The sequence below is a fragment of the Sus scrofa genome, chromosome 1 (genome assembly GCF_054392235.1).
Source record: "Sus scrofa isolate SSC_HxYL_T2T_F1_AM1 chromosome 1, Sscrofa_HxYL_maternal_Yorkshire_Landrace_v2.0, whole genome shotgun sequence".
Classification (NCBI taxonomy): Eukaryota; Metazoa; Chordata; class Mammalia; order Artiodactyla; family Suidae; genus Sus; species Sus scrofa.
In genome coordinates, this window is record NC_139383.1 from 82,461,233 (window position 1) to 82,479,538 (window position 18,306).

At 36.1% G+C, this 18,306-nt stretch overlaps 1 protein-coding gene and 1 long non-coding RNA gene across 3 annotated transcripts in view; one reads left to right on the forward strand and one right to left on the reverse strand.

Moving 5' to 3' along the window:
* The window catches only part of LOC146406171 (uncharacterized), a 197,811-nt gene that overhangs the window by 32,919 nt on the left and 146,586 nt on the right, over positions 1 to 18,306 (reverse strand). The gene's annotated exons all lie outside the window — the stretch shown is intronic.
* Positions 3,292 to 17,923, forward strand: LOC146406172 (amine sulfotransferase-like). Its single transcript, XM_085020543.1, has 4 exons — positions 3,292 to 3,421; positions 4,075 to 4,169; positions 15,932 to 16,118; positions 17,527 to 17,923. Exons 1-4 carry the CDS (start codon positions 3,292 to 3,294, stop codon positions 17,646 to 17,648), a joined length of 534 nt encoding a protein of 177 aa, XP_084876669.1. The 3' UTR covers positions 17,649 to 17,923.

Sequence of the window (18,306 nt, forward strand, 5' to 3'; positions counted from 1 at the left end):
TCTGCCAATCCAGTGAGTACAAAATAGTTTTATCTTGTATTTCCACAATTACTAGCAAATTTGGCATATTTCCTTGCTCTCTCTGCTGGGTACCCCAAAAGAATGAGAAGCCAGAGCAATTAGCACAGCTAAAGCCAAAGTGTGGTTTCCAAATACCTTTCTCTATTTAGAGGGATCAGAAGAAATGGTTGCTTACAGAGATATTTCAAGGGGAAAAAAGGCAGAAATATTCTAACTTGACAGCATACCATATTACTGTTGGGTATGGAAATGAGAAACTTAAATGATGTCTTTTGTCACAGATGCAGATTGTCTTCTTCCTTACAGACCGGTCTAGGCGGAGGGAATATGGATTTTAATCATCTCAAAAGGCCCCCAAATGCATTCAGTTCAATGAGAATTTGTGTTATGAATCCAGAAATTCTTGGCAGGGCTCTTCGTTTTAATACGGAGTCTACTATTTTTGATTGCGACTTATCAGGCTATGCCACTGTCACAAATGGCTTCGTGTTGAATTTACAAAGATGATGCAAAACAAAAGAAGTCTGAACCACACAGAGGTTTAAATCACCCTCAGTTTAAACTTGATTTCCTATCACTGAAGACTTGTATATTGAAAGGATTAAAAATCTCTTCTGGCATCAAATTCTGTGTCTAGCGGATATCTGAGTATCCTTATTAAAGATCTAAACAGACAGTTCTCCAAAGAAGACATACAGATGGCCAGAAAAGACATGAAAAGATGTTCAACATCACTCATTATTAGAGAAATGCACATCAAAACCACTCTGAGGTACCACTTTACACCAGTCAGAATGGTCATCATCAAAAAACCTACAAACAATAAGTGCTGGAGAGGGTGTGGAGAAAAAGGAACCCTAGTACACTGTGGGTGGGAATATGAATCGGCACAACCACTGTGGAAAACAGCATTGAGATCCTCAGAAAACTAAACATAGAACTACCATTTGGTCCAACAATCCCACTCCTGGGCATCTATCCAGAGAAAACCATGACTCGCAAAGACACATGTACTCCAATGTGCATTGCAGCATGGTATACAACAGCCAAGACAGAAACAACCGAAATGTCCATCGACAGAGGAGTGGATCAAGAAGATGTGGTACATATACGCAATGGAATATTACTCAGCCATTAAAAGGAATGAAATAACAGCATTTGCAGCAACATGGATGGACCTAGAAATTATCATGCTAAGTGAAGTCAGTCAGACAATGAGACACCAACATCAAATGCTATCACTTACATGTGGAATCTAAAAAAAAGGATGCAATTGGGAGTTCCCATCACGGCTCAGTGGTTAACAAATCCAACTAGGAACCATGAGGTTGTGGGTTTGATCCCTGGCCTTACTCAGTGGGTTAAGGATCCAGCGTTGCTGTGAGCTGTGGTGTAGGTTGCAGACATGGCTCATATCCCTCATTGCTGTGGCTTGGCATAGGTTGGCGGCTACAACTCTGATTGGACCCCTAGCCTGGGAACCTCCATATGCTGTGGGTGCAGCCCTAGAAAAGGCAAAAAAAGACAAAAAATAAAAAAATAAAAAGATAAAAATAAAAAAAAGGACACAATGGACTTCCTTGCAGAACGGACACCGACTCACAGACTTTGAAACACTTATGTTTCCCAAATTAGACAGGTTTGGGGGAGGGAGTATCCACTCAGGGTTTGGGATGGAAATGCTATAAAATTTGGTTTTGATGATTGTTGTACACCTACAAATGTAATAAAATTCATTGAGTAATTAAAAAAATAAAAATGAAAAAAGTCATTCAGCCAATTAAAAATAAAGGTTATCTCAAAAAAAAGTTTTTTGCATTTTTTCTAAGTAGTTTTAAAAATTATATCAACATAATTTTTTGAATACTTAAGTCCATGATCTTTATCTGCATTTTGCATCAGTAATGAAATTGAGGATTTTTTGATATGTTTATTGGCCATAATTACTTCTTAGTCTGATGATTATAAATTTTTCTCAATTTTTGTTATGTTATCACTTCCACATGGATTTGTTTTACATCTATGTATATATAGTCATATATATATTTTGGATACTATATATGTATACTGGATAATATATATATTATTCGTTTTGTATGTTGCAAATCTTATACTTTCTTGCTTTCTGAAATACTATGCTACAATCACTTATCATTTTAATGTAGCATAATTGAACAATTTTAATTTCTAATAAATTTTTTAACATTTTGGAAATGCTTACTATATCTAAGACATTAAAATATTATTTACTTTCTTAAATGTCAGAGTTTTATTTCCTAATTAAACTTTCAATCTAGTTTTAAGTGATTTTGTGTAAGGTAGGAAGTAGAAATTAATTTTATTTCTTTTTTACTATGGATATTGAAAAAACGGTATATTTTTTTTCTTTCTCTTTTTTTTCTTTTTCTTTTTTTTCTTTTTTTTTAATGGCTGCACCTTCAGCATATGGAAATTCCCAGTTCAGTAGTTGAACTGGAGCTGCAGCTGACAGCCTACATCACAGCCACAGCAACACCAGATTCCAGCCGGATGTGTGATGTACACTGTAGCTGGATTCTTAGCCAATTGAACAAGGTCAGAGATTGAACTTGCATCCTCATAGGCACTATGCTGAGTTCATAAACCACTGAGCTACAATAGGAACTCTAAAAATGATATTCATTTCAACATATCTATTAAGTAATTTTTCCTTTTTTAATTGATCTTTGACATGAAATTGGTTGTATAATGTATATTAATTCTCATGGAGGGTAAATTGAATAACCTTTACTCAAAGTAATTTAAAATATTAATCAAACTTAAAAGTAAATTATTTATCGTATAGCAATTAATATTATATGCTAGCACATGTGAAATGTGAACAAATTTACTTACTGCAGTCTTTTTGACAGCAAAAATTAGGAGCAATCGAAATTTTCATAAGTACTAAAGTGGATGAAATCAATTACTATACATCCACGTGATGAAACAAAATACGGTGTAGTCGTTTTTTAGAAAACCTGTGATCATAATCAAGAATTCTCAAAATTGTTTCACTATTCTCTCCGCAGATTATTTACATCTATAGAAACCCCAAGGATGTTTTGATCTCATATTTTCATTTTTCAAATTGGTTGCTTACATTAGAACCTTCACATGACATCAAACATTTCATGGAAAAGTTTCTAGATGGGAGAGGTAACTATGAGTTTGTTTTTCAAGCAACATGTTCACAAGGCCATGTTGCCATTTAGCCAAATTTCTCAAACGCTGGGAACATATTTTAGGCAGATGGAGAAGGGTTGTCATAGACGGTGCAATGCACATCTGTGGTCCCTAAATGCTATCCACTTAATCTGCCACCCAAGGGCCTTTCTGTCCTCACTAGGACCACTCTGGGTCTTGTCAAGATTTCAAAGAGGTATTTTGACCAGATCCAAAGACCTGCAAGTGGCCTAGCGGTTCCAGCTGGCTAGATCCAAAGCTAGAGACATAGGTTCCGGAATAGCCAACGTTCAGGATGGGTGTGTTGCTGTTGCTGTTGTTGCTGTTGTGGTCTGTCCTGAGCCTGTGGTAGGCCTTAGGTGACCGTTGTGAAGTGGTCATTACAACACCCCAAAGGATCAATTGCGGCAGATGGGCTGTAGAATGTGGAATGGGGCCTCTCACCCATTTAGAAAATTACCTTCAGCTTCTTTCTAGTTGTAGGTAACTAAAATTGCTATCCATAGATCTTAAAATAAAGAATAAAAGGGGAAATATAAAATATGTTTTCAGGTGGAGGAAGCAGACAAAAAAGGAGATTAATTTACAGAAGTCTTAAAAATTCATACTTTGGAATTTTCATTCCCACATTTCTTTTTTTCTTACAGTCAGAGAGAACCCTGAAGAGGCAGGTTTCTGTTAAAATGATGTAATTGTTTCCGAAAACACCCTTTTGAAAAGGCAGCATAGATGGCCGGTGGGGGGAGACTTATTTGTCTTTCGGAGGATTTTGGAAGAGAAAGACAGGCTATGGTTTACTGTTCAGTAACTGCAGTATGTGCACCTTATAATTGATCAGTTTTCCCACAGTGTTTGGAAGTCTCTGGTTTGATCACATCCGAGGCTGGTATGAGCACAGACATGACTTCAATATTCTGTTCATGATGTATGAGGAGATGAAGAAGGTAGGAGGCATGTTTTGTTCATTTTAAGAAGTTCGTTCTTTTTGAGACTCCTTTGTATCTTGGTCTGATGAACCCCATCCTCCACATCATCTTTTCCTCTCACCACTATTCAGGCATGTTGGGGGTTTCTAATCTTCCATCCATCCTTTCAATACTGGTCCTCCCCAGAGCTCTTTTCTCATTGCACACAGTAATCTCTTATGATTCCTTTTCATGTAAAAATCTGTAGTTATTAAAACAAAGTCAAATGTAGAGAAGCCATGGCTTAAAAGAGAGAAAGGGCATTGTGAAATACGGGGGTGAGAAGTCCCTGAGATGCTAAGATATGGCTAATTAGCCAGAGGTGAACATGTGCTCTGAGATGTAAGTACTTCCTGTTTTTTTGTTTGGTTTGGTTTGGTTTGGTTTTTAGAGAGAATATTGAAAGATGGCTTTGCAGTGATATTGCATGAGGTTTACACTTTGACATCCAATCAAAGCTCTCTTAAAATGTTGCCTAAACAAACAAAACACATTTGAAGTTCACTGTTATGTGATTTCTCATTGATGTGTTGATTCACTAATACATAACTTATTCACCCATTTTTTCCAAAACATATTGCAGACCTTCTAAGTGACAGAAAAATAGGACTAAATCCTTTATTTATAGAGTTTATCATCTAACAAGGAAGACAGCTATTTAGCGGGAGATCTGCATGCAAATAAGTATGAGTTTAGAAAAGACACGTGGTGAAAGAGAATTCTAAGCCAAGGAAAGAGAATGTGCAAATTCTCTGAAGCAGTCAAGTGCATGCCATTTTTGAAGAATTGAGGAATAAGTTAAAGAGCAAGGTGGAAATGACAGAACATTAATATAAGGGTCTTTAGAAGCCAGGCTGTGTATGGTCTATAGGCTATCTTCATGATAGTGATTTTATAAAGTCTTAAATGCAGTGAGGGGCCCTTATAAGGCAAATGGCAGTATGATAGAATTAATATTCTTAGAATTTCATTCCCATTAGTGGTTTGAAAAGTAATAACAGTGAACATGAAAAAAATCTCAGCTCATCTCCATTTATTCTCCGTTGTTTATCCAGAGTTATCATCTCAAAATGTAAGCCTGATTCCTTCCCTGTTTTTACATTCCAGTTCCTCCATAAGAATATGGTCACAACAAAATATCTGACAACAATAGAATTTATGAAAAATTTGGACATAGAGACCACAGAATAAACTCTGAAAAATCTCATAAATATTTCTCTATTATTTACCTTCCATCAAGTAACTTATTGTTTACATATATATATGTTTTGTTTTTCTTTTTTATGGCAGCACCTGCCATAAAAAGTTCTCTGGCCAGGGGTTGAATTGGAGCTGCCCCTGCAGGCCTACACCACAGACACAGCAACATGAGATTGAGCTGAGTCTCAAAGCTACACTGCAGCTTGTAGCAATGCCAAACACTTAACCCACTGAGTGAGGCCCAGGATCAAACCCACACCTCATGAACACCATGTCGATGTCTCAAGCCACTCAACCACAGTGGGAATTCCCTTTTTTATATTTTTAGTCTATGGTCTCCACCAGTTTTTTATTTTTGTTAATTTATTAGTTCATTTGTTTTTAATTTTTTTATTTCCCCAATAGATTATTTTTTTTCTGCTGTACCGCACGGTGACCCAGTTACACATACATGTACACATTCTTTTTTCTTCCATTACCATGCTCCATCATAAGTGACTAGACATAGTTCCCACGCTACACAGCAGGATCTCATTGCTAATCCATTCCAAAGGCAATAGTTTGTGTCCGTTAACCTCAAGCTTCCAATCCTCCCCCTCCCCCCTGACAACCACAAGTCTATTCTCCAAGTCCATGATTTTCTTTTCTGTGGAAAGGTTCATTTGTGCCATATAGTAGATTCCAGATATCAGTGATATCATATGGTATTTGTCTTTTTCTGACTTCACTCAGGATGAGAGTCTCTAGTTCCATCCATGTTGCTGCAAATGGCATTATTTCATTCCTTTTTATGGCTGAGTAGTATTCCATTGTGCATATATACCACATCTTCTTAATCCAATTGTGTGTCGATGGACATTTGGGTTGTTTCCATCTCTTGACTATTGTGAATAGTGCTGCAGTGAACATGCGGATGCATGTCTCTTTTTCAAGGAAAGTTTTGTCTGGATATGTGCCCAAGAGTGGGATTTCTGGGTCATATGGTAGTTCTATGTATAGATTTCTAAGGTACCTCCATACTGTTTTCCATAGTGGTTGTACCAACTTACATTCCCACCAACAGTGTAGGAGGGTTCCCTTTTCTCCACACCCCTCTAGCACTTGCTATTTGTGGACTTATTAATGATGGCCATTCTGACTGATGTGAGGTGGTATCTCGTGGTAGTTTTGATTTGCATTTCTCTAATAATCAGTGATGTTGAACAGTTTTTCTTTTTACTTTTTCTTTTTTTTGGTCATCTTTTGTCTTTCAGGGCCACACCCATGACATATGGAGGTTCCCAGGTTAGGGATCTAATTGGAGCTGTAGCTGCTGGCCTCCACCAGAGCCACAGCAACACCAGATCCGAGCTGCTTCTCCAACCTACACCACAGCTCATGGGAACGCTGGATCCTTAACCCACTGAGCGAGGCCAGGGATTGAACCCACAACCTCATCGTTCCTAGTTGGGTTCGTTTCTGCTGCGCCACAATGGGAATTCCACATGGAGCATTTTTCTATGTGCTTGTTGGCCATCTGTATATCGTCCTTGGAGAAATGTCTCTTCAGGTCTTTTGCCCATTTTTCCACTGGGTTATTGGCTTTTTTGCTGTTGAGTTGTCTAAGTTGTCTGTGTATTTTAGAGATTAAGCCCTTGCCAGTTGCATCATTCAAAACTATTTTCTCCCATTCTGTAAGTTGTCTTTTTGTTTTCTTTTTGGTTTCCTTTGCTGTGGAAAGCTTGTCAGTTTGATTAGGTCCCATTGGTGTATTTTTGCTTTTACTTCTGTTGCTTTGGGAGGCTGACCTGAGAAAGCATTAGTAAGGTTGATGTCAGAGAAGGTTTTGCCTATGTTCTCTTCCAGAAGTTTGATGGTGTCTTGTCTTATATTTATGTCTTTCAGCCATTTTGAGTTTATTTTTGTGCATGGTGTAAGGGTGTGTTCTAGTTTCATTGATTTGCATGCAGCTGTCCAGGTTTCCCAGCAATCCTTGCTGAAAAGACTGTCTTTTTCCCATTTTATGTTCTTGCCTCCTTTGTCAAAGATTATTGGACCATAGGTGTCTGGGTTTATTTCTGAGTTCTCTATTCTGTTCCATTGGTCTGTCTGTGTGTTTTGGTACCAGCACCACACTGCTTTGACGACTGTGGCTTTGTAATAGTGCCCGAAGAGTTATGTCTCCTGCTTGGTTTTTGTTCCTCAGGATTGCTTTGGCAGTGCTGGGTCTTTTGTGGTTCCATATAAATTTTTGGATTGTTTGCTTTAGTTCTGTGAAAAATTGTCATGGGTAATTTGATAGGGATTGCACTGAATCTATAGATTGCTTTGGGTAGTATGGCCATTTTTACAATACTAATTTTACCAACCCGTGAGAATGGAATATCTTTCCATTTCTTTACATCTTCTTTAATTTCCTAGATTAGTGTTTTATAGTTCTCGGCATATAAGTCCTTTACCTCCTTGGTCAGGTGTATTCCCAGGTGTTTGATTTTTTGGGGTGCAATTTTAAAAGGTATTGTGTTTTTGTATTCCTTTTGTAATATTTCATTGTTAGGATACAGAAATGTGATTGATTTCTGACTGTTAATCTTATATCCTGCTACTCTGCTGAATTTGTTGATCAGTTCAAGTAGTTTTTGGGTTGAGTCCTTAGGGTTTTCTATGTATATAGTATCATGTCATCTGCATACAGTGACAGTTTTACCTCTTCTCTTCCTATTTGGATGCCTTTTATTTCTTTTGTTTGACTGATTGCTGTGGCTAGGACTTCCAGTACTATGTTGAATGAGAGTGTTGAGACTGTGCATCATTGTCTTGTTCCAGATTTTAGTGGGAAGGCTTTCAGTTTTTCTCCATTGAATCCACCAGTTTTTCAAACCAAGTTTTTAAAGCATATAACGTGGAGGGAATCTTCTTTCAAGTTCCCCTGTTTTGGAAGATAGAATAGACCTTAGTCAATCAGGTTTGTCTGCCTTAAAGATCCTTCTAGAAAAAGCTCCCAATTTTCTCAAGGAATTAAGTATCCACCAATGTTGATGTAGGTTTTGTAAACTTTCCTTTTTCTAGTTCCCTTGGAAATGTTTTGACTATTTGACTTTATAATGGTTATGACTGTTTCTCCAATGGTAATTGTGTCAGAAACCCCCAAAGTCTGTGAAGACTACCTGAGATGACTTAGTACATTTCCCACGGATTTGGGCATGCTCTTGCAGGAACATGGCAACTATGAAGAAATATTTTCTGCTTCCCTATAGCGAGTGTCCAGTTGTATGTAGTTGAAATGGAGTCAGAAATAGTCATACTCTTTCCAGGTTCATGTTTAAATAGTAAAACTCTAACTAAAATTAAAAGGTAATTATTATAAAAATAAGGACAGCAGTTGTATGGGGGGTGGGCAACTTTGATGATTAGGAAAGAGATAAGTTTCAAGTACTTCAGTGATTCTGGCATTGTTCATTTTCTTGATGTGCTTGTTGGAATCATGTGTTTCTGTCATACTAACTCATTAAACTGTGTATTTGTTTTCAATATTGTCTCCATTGCTTCTTATTTTAAAATATAAAAAATCATCCTAAGATTTTAATAAAATTCATTGAGTAATTAAAAAGATCGTCTTAAGATTTTCATCTTAATAGAAAGGAGAAGCTAAAGAGCTAAAGAGTGATATATCCTGGTGAAAGTCTTCTTTGGTGAGAAGTGAATCTTTCCCTTCTGTGACCTTCCCTTTGTATGTTGTAATTGGTGGAAGCCTTCAGCAAAGAAATTCATACGCACCTGTAAGCCTGTCTGTAGGCATCTTTGGAGACTGAAGTCACGTGTCACTCATGGAGAGGGGTGCTCATTGACTCACATGAAGAATAGTTTACTATTTTGAGGCACTTGGCTTAGAATTGTGGAGAGCAATAAGGGGTAGTGTTGGGAAATTGCTCCTGTGCTGAAGATTAAGTGGAAAACTTTAGATAGAGGTAGGAAAGAGACTTTCAGCCTGTCTTACAAGAAAGGCATGCTTCTTCAAGTAAGCCAATGTCTGTTTTACCTCTCTATCACGGGTCATTCTGAATGTGCCTTCTGTCCCCATCTCCCAGTTCACTAGCTCCCTAGGCATCTGAGTCTATTATGCAGTTAAAAGTATTCATCAAAGTCTTTGTTTTTATTCATGCATTGGGATCTCTTTAAAATCAGCTATCTTATTTTGTATAGCTTCTAGTTTTCTAACAAATTTTCACTTTTGTCTTCTATACCTAGAATATCGTAAGCATGGTAAATTAAATATTCTTTCTGATAATTGCACTATGCATAATATCTTCGTTTTCTTTCTGTTGTCTTCATTGTTCTGGTTTGTGGCCTTATTTCATCTTATTCCTGCATACCTTTATTACATGTTGGTTATGGTACAAAAATTATTTGTAGAAATAATGCGATCACTAATGCCTTGTTATTTTACTTGCCCAATGACACTCAGGCTTTTCTACTGATTTTTGTCACTTAGAAGGTAAATACTAAGATACTTACCACACTTAAGTCCCTTTATCCTTTCTAGAACTTGCCTCTCCACCTTGTGAGTTTATCAAGCACTAAGCATGTTCAATTTTCAATTTTAAATTTTCAATTTTCAAATTTCAAAGTTCAATTTTCCCTAAATATGGAAAATATTTCAAGTTTCTGTAACTTGGCACTTAATTTTACACACTGAAAGGAATTCTACTTTTCCAGGGACATTTTTCTTCTTCCCTCTTGAATTCCAAGAAAAGTTTTTAAAATGTTTGTTGTTGTTGTTGTTGTTGTTATTGTTTTGGGTTTTTTTTTTGTGTGTGATGCTTTGTAGTTTTTGGTACACGAGTCTTTCCCCTCTTGGTTAAGTTTATTTATAAGTATTTTGTTTTTATTGATGCAGCTTTAAATGGAATTAAAAAATTCCATTTGGAATGTGCATTCTTAGTGTATTGAAAAGCAACGGATTATTGACTGCTGGTTTTATATTGTGTAATTCTTTGTTTATTTGTTCTGTTTGAAGAAACCTGTAGGCTTTTCTCCATATAAAATTATGTTGCTTGTGAACATAGATGATTTTATGTCTTCCTTTTCAATTTGGATGCTTTTGAGTTATTTTTTTCTTACTGAACTTTTTTGGCTAGGACTTCTTTTACTATGTTGAATAGAAGTGGCGAGAATGGGCAACGATGCCTTGTCCCTGATCTTCACAAAATATCTTTCAGTCTTTCACCATTGACTATAATATCAACAATGGTATTTTATGTTACATAAGCCTTTTATATCGAGGTAGTTTACTTGTAATCTTCTGTTTAGTGTTTTTATCCTTAAAAGGTGTTGAATATTGTCAAATTCTTATTCTACATCAATGGAGATGATCATGCAGCTTCTTCTTCTTCATTCTGTAAATGTGGTATTACATTAATTAATTATCACATGTCATGCCCTACTTGTATCCCAAGAGTAAATCCTACTTTTCATGGCGTATGATCCTTTTAATAGTTTCTTGTATTTATTTTGCTAGTAATTTGTTGAGGATGTTTGTATTTTACCTTTCCTAAAAGTTATTGGTCTTTAGATTTCTTTATTTCTAGTTTTTTTTTTGACTTGGTATGAGGATAATGCTCCTTATTAAAAGTATTCCCTCCTCTTCAACTTATGGAATATATGAGGAGGATTGGCTAATTCTTCAAATATTTGGTAGAAATAGTCAGTGAAGCCATCTAGACCTGGGCTTTTCTTTCTTGTGCTCATGATATTTCATTGCTTGCCCGTTTTCCTCATAAAGGTTTAGACTGTATACAAGATAGATATCTTATTATTTTTCTCTTGGCCATCTCAAGCACCTGGCACAATTTCTGAAACCTAAAGGATATTCTGAATGTTCTGGCTCTATGAATTAATGAAGGTGAATTCTCCTTATCAATCAAACAATATGAAGCCCTAACAGAGCACTCATTATCATAGAAGGAATATAAAGTAATACATCCTTATAAACCTTTAGAATTATAATAAACCTAAGCATGTTATTTATTTACTAAATTTTTTATTAAATTTTGTTTACAATATTCCTTCAATTTCTGCCCCACAGCATAGTGACCTTGTCATATATGTGTATGTCTCTCTCTCTATATATATATATGCGTTCTTTTTCTAACACTATGTTCCATCATGTTGCAACGCAAGAAATTGGAAATAGTTCTCTGTGCTGTACAGTAGGACCACATCGCTTATCCATTCTAAATGTAATTGTTTCCATCTGCCAACCCCCAAAACCCAGTCCATTCCACTCTCTTCCCCCTTCCCCCTGGCAAACACAATTTTTTTTTTTTTTTTTTTTTGCTCTCTGTGTCTATGATCTGTTTCTGTTTTGTAGATAGGATCATTTGTGCCATATTTTAGATTCTACATATAAGTGATATCATATGGTATTTGACTTATTTCACTTAGTATGAGAATCTCTAGTTGCACCCATGTTGCTAAAATGGCATTATTTTGTCCTTTTATGGCTGAATAATATTCCATTTTACATATGTAGAACATCTTAACTCATTCATCTATTGTTGGACATTTGAGTTGTTTCCATGTCTTTGTCATCATGAAGAGTGCTGCAGTGAACATAGGGGTGCATGTATCTTTTTGAATGAAAGTTTTGTCCAGATATATGCCCAGGAGTGGGATTGCTGGATTATATGATAATTCTATATTTAGTTTTCTGAGGAACCTCCACCCTGTTTTCCATAGCAGTTGTACCAATTTATATTCCCACCAACAGTGAAAGAAGGTTCTCTTGAAACACACCTTCTCCAGCATTTGTTATTTATTGACCTGTTAGTGACAGGTATTCTGATTGGTGCTTGGTGGTACCTCATTGTAGTTTTGATTTGTGTTTCTCTAGTGGTGATGTTAAGCATTTTTTCATGTGCTTGCCGGCCATCTCTATGTCTTCTTTGGAGAAATGTCTGTTTAGCTCTTCTGCCCATTTTTCAATTGTATTATTTGTTTTGTTGTTGTTATTGTTGAGTTGTATGAGTTCTTTGCATATTTTGGAGATTAGGCCTTGATGGTTGCATTGTTTGCTAAGATTCTCTCCCATTCTGTGGGTTGTCTTTTCACTTTTTTTTTTTTGTTCCCTTTGCTGTGCAAGAACTTTTAAGTTTAGTTGTGATCCATTTGTTTATTTTCGTTTTTATTGTCATTACTCTAGGAGGTGGATCTGAGAAGACATTGCTGCATTTTATGTCAGAGAGTGTTCAGCCTATGTTTCCCTCTAAGAGTTTTATAGTATCTGGTCTTATATTTAGGTCTTTAATTCATTTAGAGTTTATTTTTGTGTATGGTGTTAGGGAGTGTTCTCATTTCATTCTTTTACATGTAGCAGTCCAGTTTTCCCAGCACCTCTTATTGAGGGGACTGTCTTTTCTCCATTGTATATACTTGCCCCCTATGTCGTAGTTTAGTGGGCCACAGGTGCATGGGTTTATATCTGGGCTTTCTATCCTGTTCCATTGACCCGTATTTCGGTTTTTGTGCCAGTACCATACTGTATTGATGACTGTAGCTTTGTAGTAAAGTCTGAAGTCAAGGAGCCTGATTCCTCCAGTTCTTTCAGTATTTCTTTGGCTGTTTGGAGGCTTTTGTTCAGTTTTGTGATGATGTCACTGGTAATTTGATAGGGATTGCATTGAATCTGTAGATTGTCTTGGGTAGTATAGTCATTTGGATAATATGGATTCTTCCAATCCAAGAGCGTGGTATATTTTTCTACCTGTTTGTGTCATCTTTGATTTCTTTCATCAGCATCTTATAGTTTTCAGAGTAAAGGTCTTTTTTCTCTTTATGTAGCTTTATTCCCAGGTGTTTTATTCTTTTTGATGTGATGGTAAATGGGATCGTTTCCTTAATTTCTTTTCCTGATCTTTCATTGTTAGTATATAGAAATACAGTTGATTTCTTTTTTTTTTTAGAATTTTTTTATTACTCAATGAATTTATTACATTTATAGTTGTACAATGATCATCATAATCCAGTTTTATAGGATTTCCATCCCACAACCCCAGCGCATTCCCACAGCCCCCAAACTGTCTCCTGTGGAAACCATAAGTTTTTCAAAGTCTGTTGAGTTGGTATCTGTTCTGCAAAGAAGTTCAGTCTGTCCTTTTTTCAGATTCCACATGTCAGTGAAAGCATTGGATGTTGGTGTCTTATTGTATGGCTGTCTTCACTTGGCATGATAATTTCTAGGTCCATCCATGTTGCTAAAAATGCCAGTATTTCGTTCCTTTTAATGGCTGAGTAATGTTCCATTGAGTATATGTACCACAGCTTCTTGGTCCACTCCTCTGTCGATGGACATTTAGCTTGTTGCCATGTCTTGGCTATTGCAAATAGTGCTGCAATGAACATCGGAGTACATGTGTCTTTTTGAGTCATGGTTTTCTCTGGATAGATGCCCGCCCAGGAGTGGGATTGCTGGATCACATGGTAGTTCTATGTTTAGTTTTCTGAGGATCTCCATACTGTTTTCCACAGTGGTTGCACCAACTTACAATCCCACCCACCATGTTATTACATGGTTCCTTTTTCTCCATACCCTCTCCAGCACTTATTGCTTGTAGACTTTTGGATGATGGCCATTCTGGTGTAAGGTGGTACCTCATGGTGGTTTTGATTTGCATTTCTCTAATAATGAGTGATGTTGAACATCTTTTCATGTGTTTTTTGGCCATCCATATGTCTTCTTTGGAGAACTGTCTGTTTAGATCTTCTGCCCATTTTTTTTTTAAATTTTCCCACTGTACAGCAAGGGGATCAAGTTATTCGTACCCATTTTTTGATGGGGTTGTTTGTTTTTTTGGTATTGAGCTGTAGGAGGTGTTTGTAAATTTTGGAGCTGAATCCCTTGTCAGTTGACTCATTTGCAAAGATTTTCTGCCATTCTGTGGGTTGTCTTTTGGTTTTGCTTAGGGTTTCCTTTGCTATGCAGAAACTTTTCAGTTTAATTAAGTCCCCTTTGTTTATTTTTGTTTTTACCGTCATTACTCTAAGAGGTGGGTCTGAGAAGATGTTGCTGTCATTTACATCGGAGAGTGTTTGGCCTATGTTTTCCTCTAAGAGTTTTATAGTGTCTGGTCTTATATCTAGGTCTTTAATCTATTTTGAGTTTATTTTTGTGTATGGTGTTGGGGAGTGTTCTAATTTCATTCTTTTACATGTGGAAGAAATGCAGTTGATTTTTGTGTATTAATTTTGTATCCTGCAACTTAACCCAATTCATTGGTGAGCTCTAACGGTTTTCTGGTAGTGTTTTGAAGATTTTCTAGATACAGTATTGTGTCATCTGCAAGGAGTGATAGATTTACTTCTTCTCTTCCAATCTTGATTCCTTTTATATCTTTTTCTTCGCTGCTTGCCCTGGATAGGACTTCCAAAATTATATCAAATAACAGTGGTGAAAGTGGACATCCTTGTCTTGTTCCTGATCTTAGCGGGATTGCCGTCAGTGTTTCACCATTGAGAATGATGTTATCTGTGTGTTTGTCATATATCCTTTTGGTTGTTCTTAGTTAGTTCCCCTCTACGGCCACTCTCTGGAGAGTTTTTATCAGAATGTGTATTGGATTTTGTCCAAAGTTTTTTCTGCATTTGTCTGAGATGATCATGTGGGTTTTTACTTTTCAGTTTGTTAATATGGTGCACCATACAGATGGGTTTTTGGGTATTGAAGAATCCTTGCATACCTGGGATAAGTCCCACTTGATTTTGGTATATCATCTATTTAATATATATTTGGATGCCGTTTGCTAAATTTTACTGAGGATTTTGCAGCTATGTTCATCAGTGATATTGCCCTGTAATTTTCTCTGTTTGCAGTATCTTTGTCTGGTTTCAGTATCAAGGTGATGGTGGTTTCTTTGAATGTGCTTGGGAGTGTTCCTTCCTCCACTATTTTTTGGAAGTTTCCGAAGAATAGATGTTAACTCTTCTCTGAATGTTTGCCAGAATTTTCCTGTGTAGCCATCCGGTCCAAGACTTTTGTTTTTTGGAGGTTTTTGAATCACAGTTTCGATGTCAGTTCTTGTGTTTCCGCTATTCATATTTTCGGTTTCTTCCTGCGTTTGTCTTGGTAGGTTGTACCTTTGTGAGGATCTGTCCATTTCTTCTAGGTTTTCCATTTTATTGGCATACAGTTGCTTACAGTAGTCTCTTATGATCCTTTGTATTTGTGTGGTGTCAGTTGTAACTTCTCTTTTTTCAGTTTCTAATTTTATTGATTGTAACCCTCTCCATTTTTTTTCTTGATGAGTCTGGCTTAAAATTTGTCAATTTTGTTGATCTTTTCAAAGTACCAACTTTTGGTTTCATTGATCTTCTCTAATGTTTTATTTGTCTGACAATGAGAGCACTCATTTTCATAGAAGGAATAGAAAGCAATATCTCCCTACAAAACTTTAAAATTATAATAAACCTACGCATTTTCCATTTTTTAAAATGTGACAAAGATGTTGGGGTGTAACTCAAAACATTCCTTAGAGGCTCACTGGTTTCTCATATTCACAATTTTTCAGGATCTCCGAAGTTCTGTGCTGAAAATCAGTAGTTTTCTTGAAAAAGAGTTGAGTGAAGAGGATCTGGATGCTGTCGTCAACCAGGCTACATTTGAAAACATGAAGCTTGATCCTCAAGCAGATCTCGATCATTTGCTAAACTCTGCAAACTGTACAAGAACAAAGGATGGACATTTTCTGCGCAAAGGTGATCTCTCTGGTTTATAGAAGCAAGAGTGTTGAGAGTTGCCCCAAGTCCTTGGCCCCTAACCTAGTTAATAAGTGCCTCCCACACATCTTTCCAAATAACGCCATTTGGGCTCCAAGGACAATAAAGTTTCCAACTGAAAATGGCCCAGAAGAGTTCTGACTAATAGCTATTAAGTTCTTTCCTTCTACTCCACATGACCTTAGTGTTTAAAATTTATTATCAAATTTTATCTGAGTGCAAAGGGTAAATGTGACCAGGAGAACTCCACTTCTTTGTTTTCTTTTATTTCTCATAGGCTATTCTAAAAGTAACTTTAATATGTATATTGTTTTGAGGAAGAGGCTTTGGATACTGTAATTTTCTCATGTGTCAGATTTCTTCATTGCAAAAAGTAGATTGGTATGTTATTAACCCAATCTGCTGTGGATTAAATTATTCAAAAACATGGGATGGACTTTTATTATACTCCTGTAACATTCCAGGTATTGTTAAGAGTATTTTTCCTTATGTTACTCCTTGTGTTCAAAAACTTTTAATTTAATCTTTCAATGCATATCATTCTAAAAGATAATGGATACTCCCTAATTTGTTCATTTTAAATTATCTCAGATATTCATCACTTTTCATTATGTGAAGGACATTGATTAAGCTTAATTTTGTGAACATCTTATTGAAATTGCTTAAGGTACTGGAATTTTAAAAATTATTGTTTTTGAATTTTGTCCTGTTTATTATCCACTTCACTTTTCATTGCTCAACTAGATCAGATATACAGTGTTTCTCATGACTGTAATAGCTTACTAACTGTGCCAAATGACAATAATAATGTTTGCACAGGAAGATCTGGTAGATGAAGATGCCAAATTATTCCTCCTTACTCAAAAGTGGTCTTAATGATGGCCTCAAGCTTTCAGCCTGTAAAACTGCAGCACTGGCAGCGCTGGGGGCCCTCTGTGACATTGATTTGATGACTTGACATCGTTGGGTCTAATTTTTTTAATTATGAAAGTAAAGAAGTACTTTGAAGAGGTGCAGTAAGAGTTACCTTCATGTTAGATATAGTTTCCAAATTATGGTGTGTGGCATTTGTAAAATATATTTGAATGTTCTAATCTCTTTGTATATTGTAGTATTTTTCTTTCTAAAGAAAGGCTGTAATTTAAGGTAGTGGTTGAGGAAGTGTAACAGATAAGGACCTGGACCATAACTCCATTTTCCATGTTATTGCATCCTGCATTTGTTCCTTGGTTCATCCCTGCATAAGAAGAAATGAAATGTCAACCCCCATGGAGAACTAACAGAGTTAGCATGGCTTGAATGACGGATCAGAGTGGGTTGGAGGAAGCTTTTACCCTGACAGTGCTACCTCCTCACCCAGTGGCTTACCATGTTCTTATCCCACTAGGTACCGTTGGAGACTGGAAGAATCACCTGACTGTGGCACAAAATGAAAGATTTGACAGAATATTCCAAAAGAAGATGAGAGACTTTCCCTTGAAGTTCATCTGGGATATAGATGAGGAGTAGAATCAAGTGCCAAAGAGTCATATAAAAATTGTACTAACCAGAGAGCATATATTAAATATACATATTAATTTGTTCTTATTTAAATGTTAATTTTGTACTGTATTATAAATAGAATGAGGAAGTCGTGCCTATTAGTTTCTATTAGTGTTTGATGGACACAAATTTTTCAATTAAAATGATTTGGGTGATAGCCTGCATTGATTGTATGGTAAATGGAAACAGCATGTGACATGAATTGTATTATTTTTACTTATTAAAGTATAGTTGATTTACAATGTTGTGCCAATTTCTGCTGTACAGCAAACTGACCCAGTCATATATATATATCCATTCTTTACGATTGTAGTCTGGACAGAGATTTCTGTTGGGTGTATTATTTCTTTACAATTCTATTTAAGATTAAAGAAATATTAAAACTGCTTTCATTTTAAAAATTAAATATTAATTCTTTGGCATAAAATCAATGAGAATGTGGAAATAGAGACAACACATGTATACACATGCATCTGTTAATAATTTACAAGATTAACACAGTTTGCACTGCAGATCAAAGTTTCAAAGGTGGATGAATTCATCTAATGGTTCAAGTATTTACCTCTGTGGATAAAAAAGTAGTTGTAGCTGTAGCATTCATCCAAATAAACTAATTCCAAGTGTA

Coding starts and splice junctions, on each gene's coding strand:
- LOC146406172 (XM_085020543.1), top strand. CDS start 3,292: ATGGAGAAGGGTTGTCATAGACGGTGCAATGCACATCTGTGGTCCCTA. Junction 3,422..4,074: donor CTTGTCAAGATTTCAAAGAG/GTATTTTGACCA, acceptor GTTTTCCCACAG/TGTTTGGAAGTCTCTGGTTT. Junction 16,119..17,526: donor TGGACATTTTCTGCGCAAAG/GTGATCTCTCTG, acceptor TTATCCCACTAG/GTACCGTTGGAGACTGGAAG.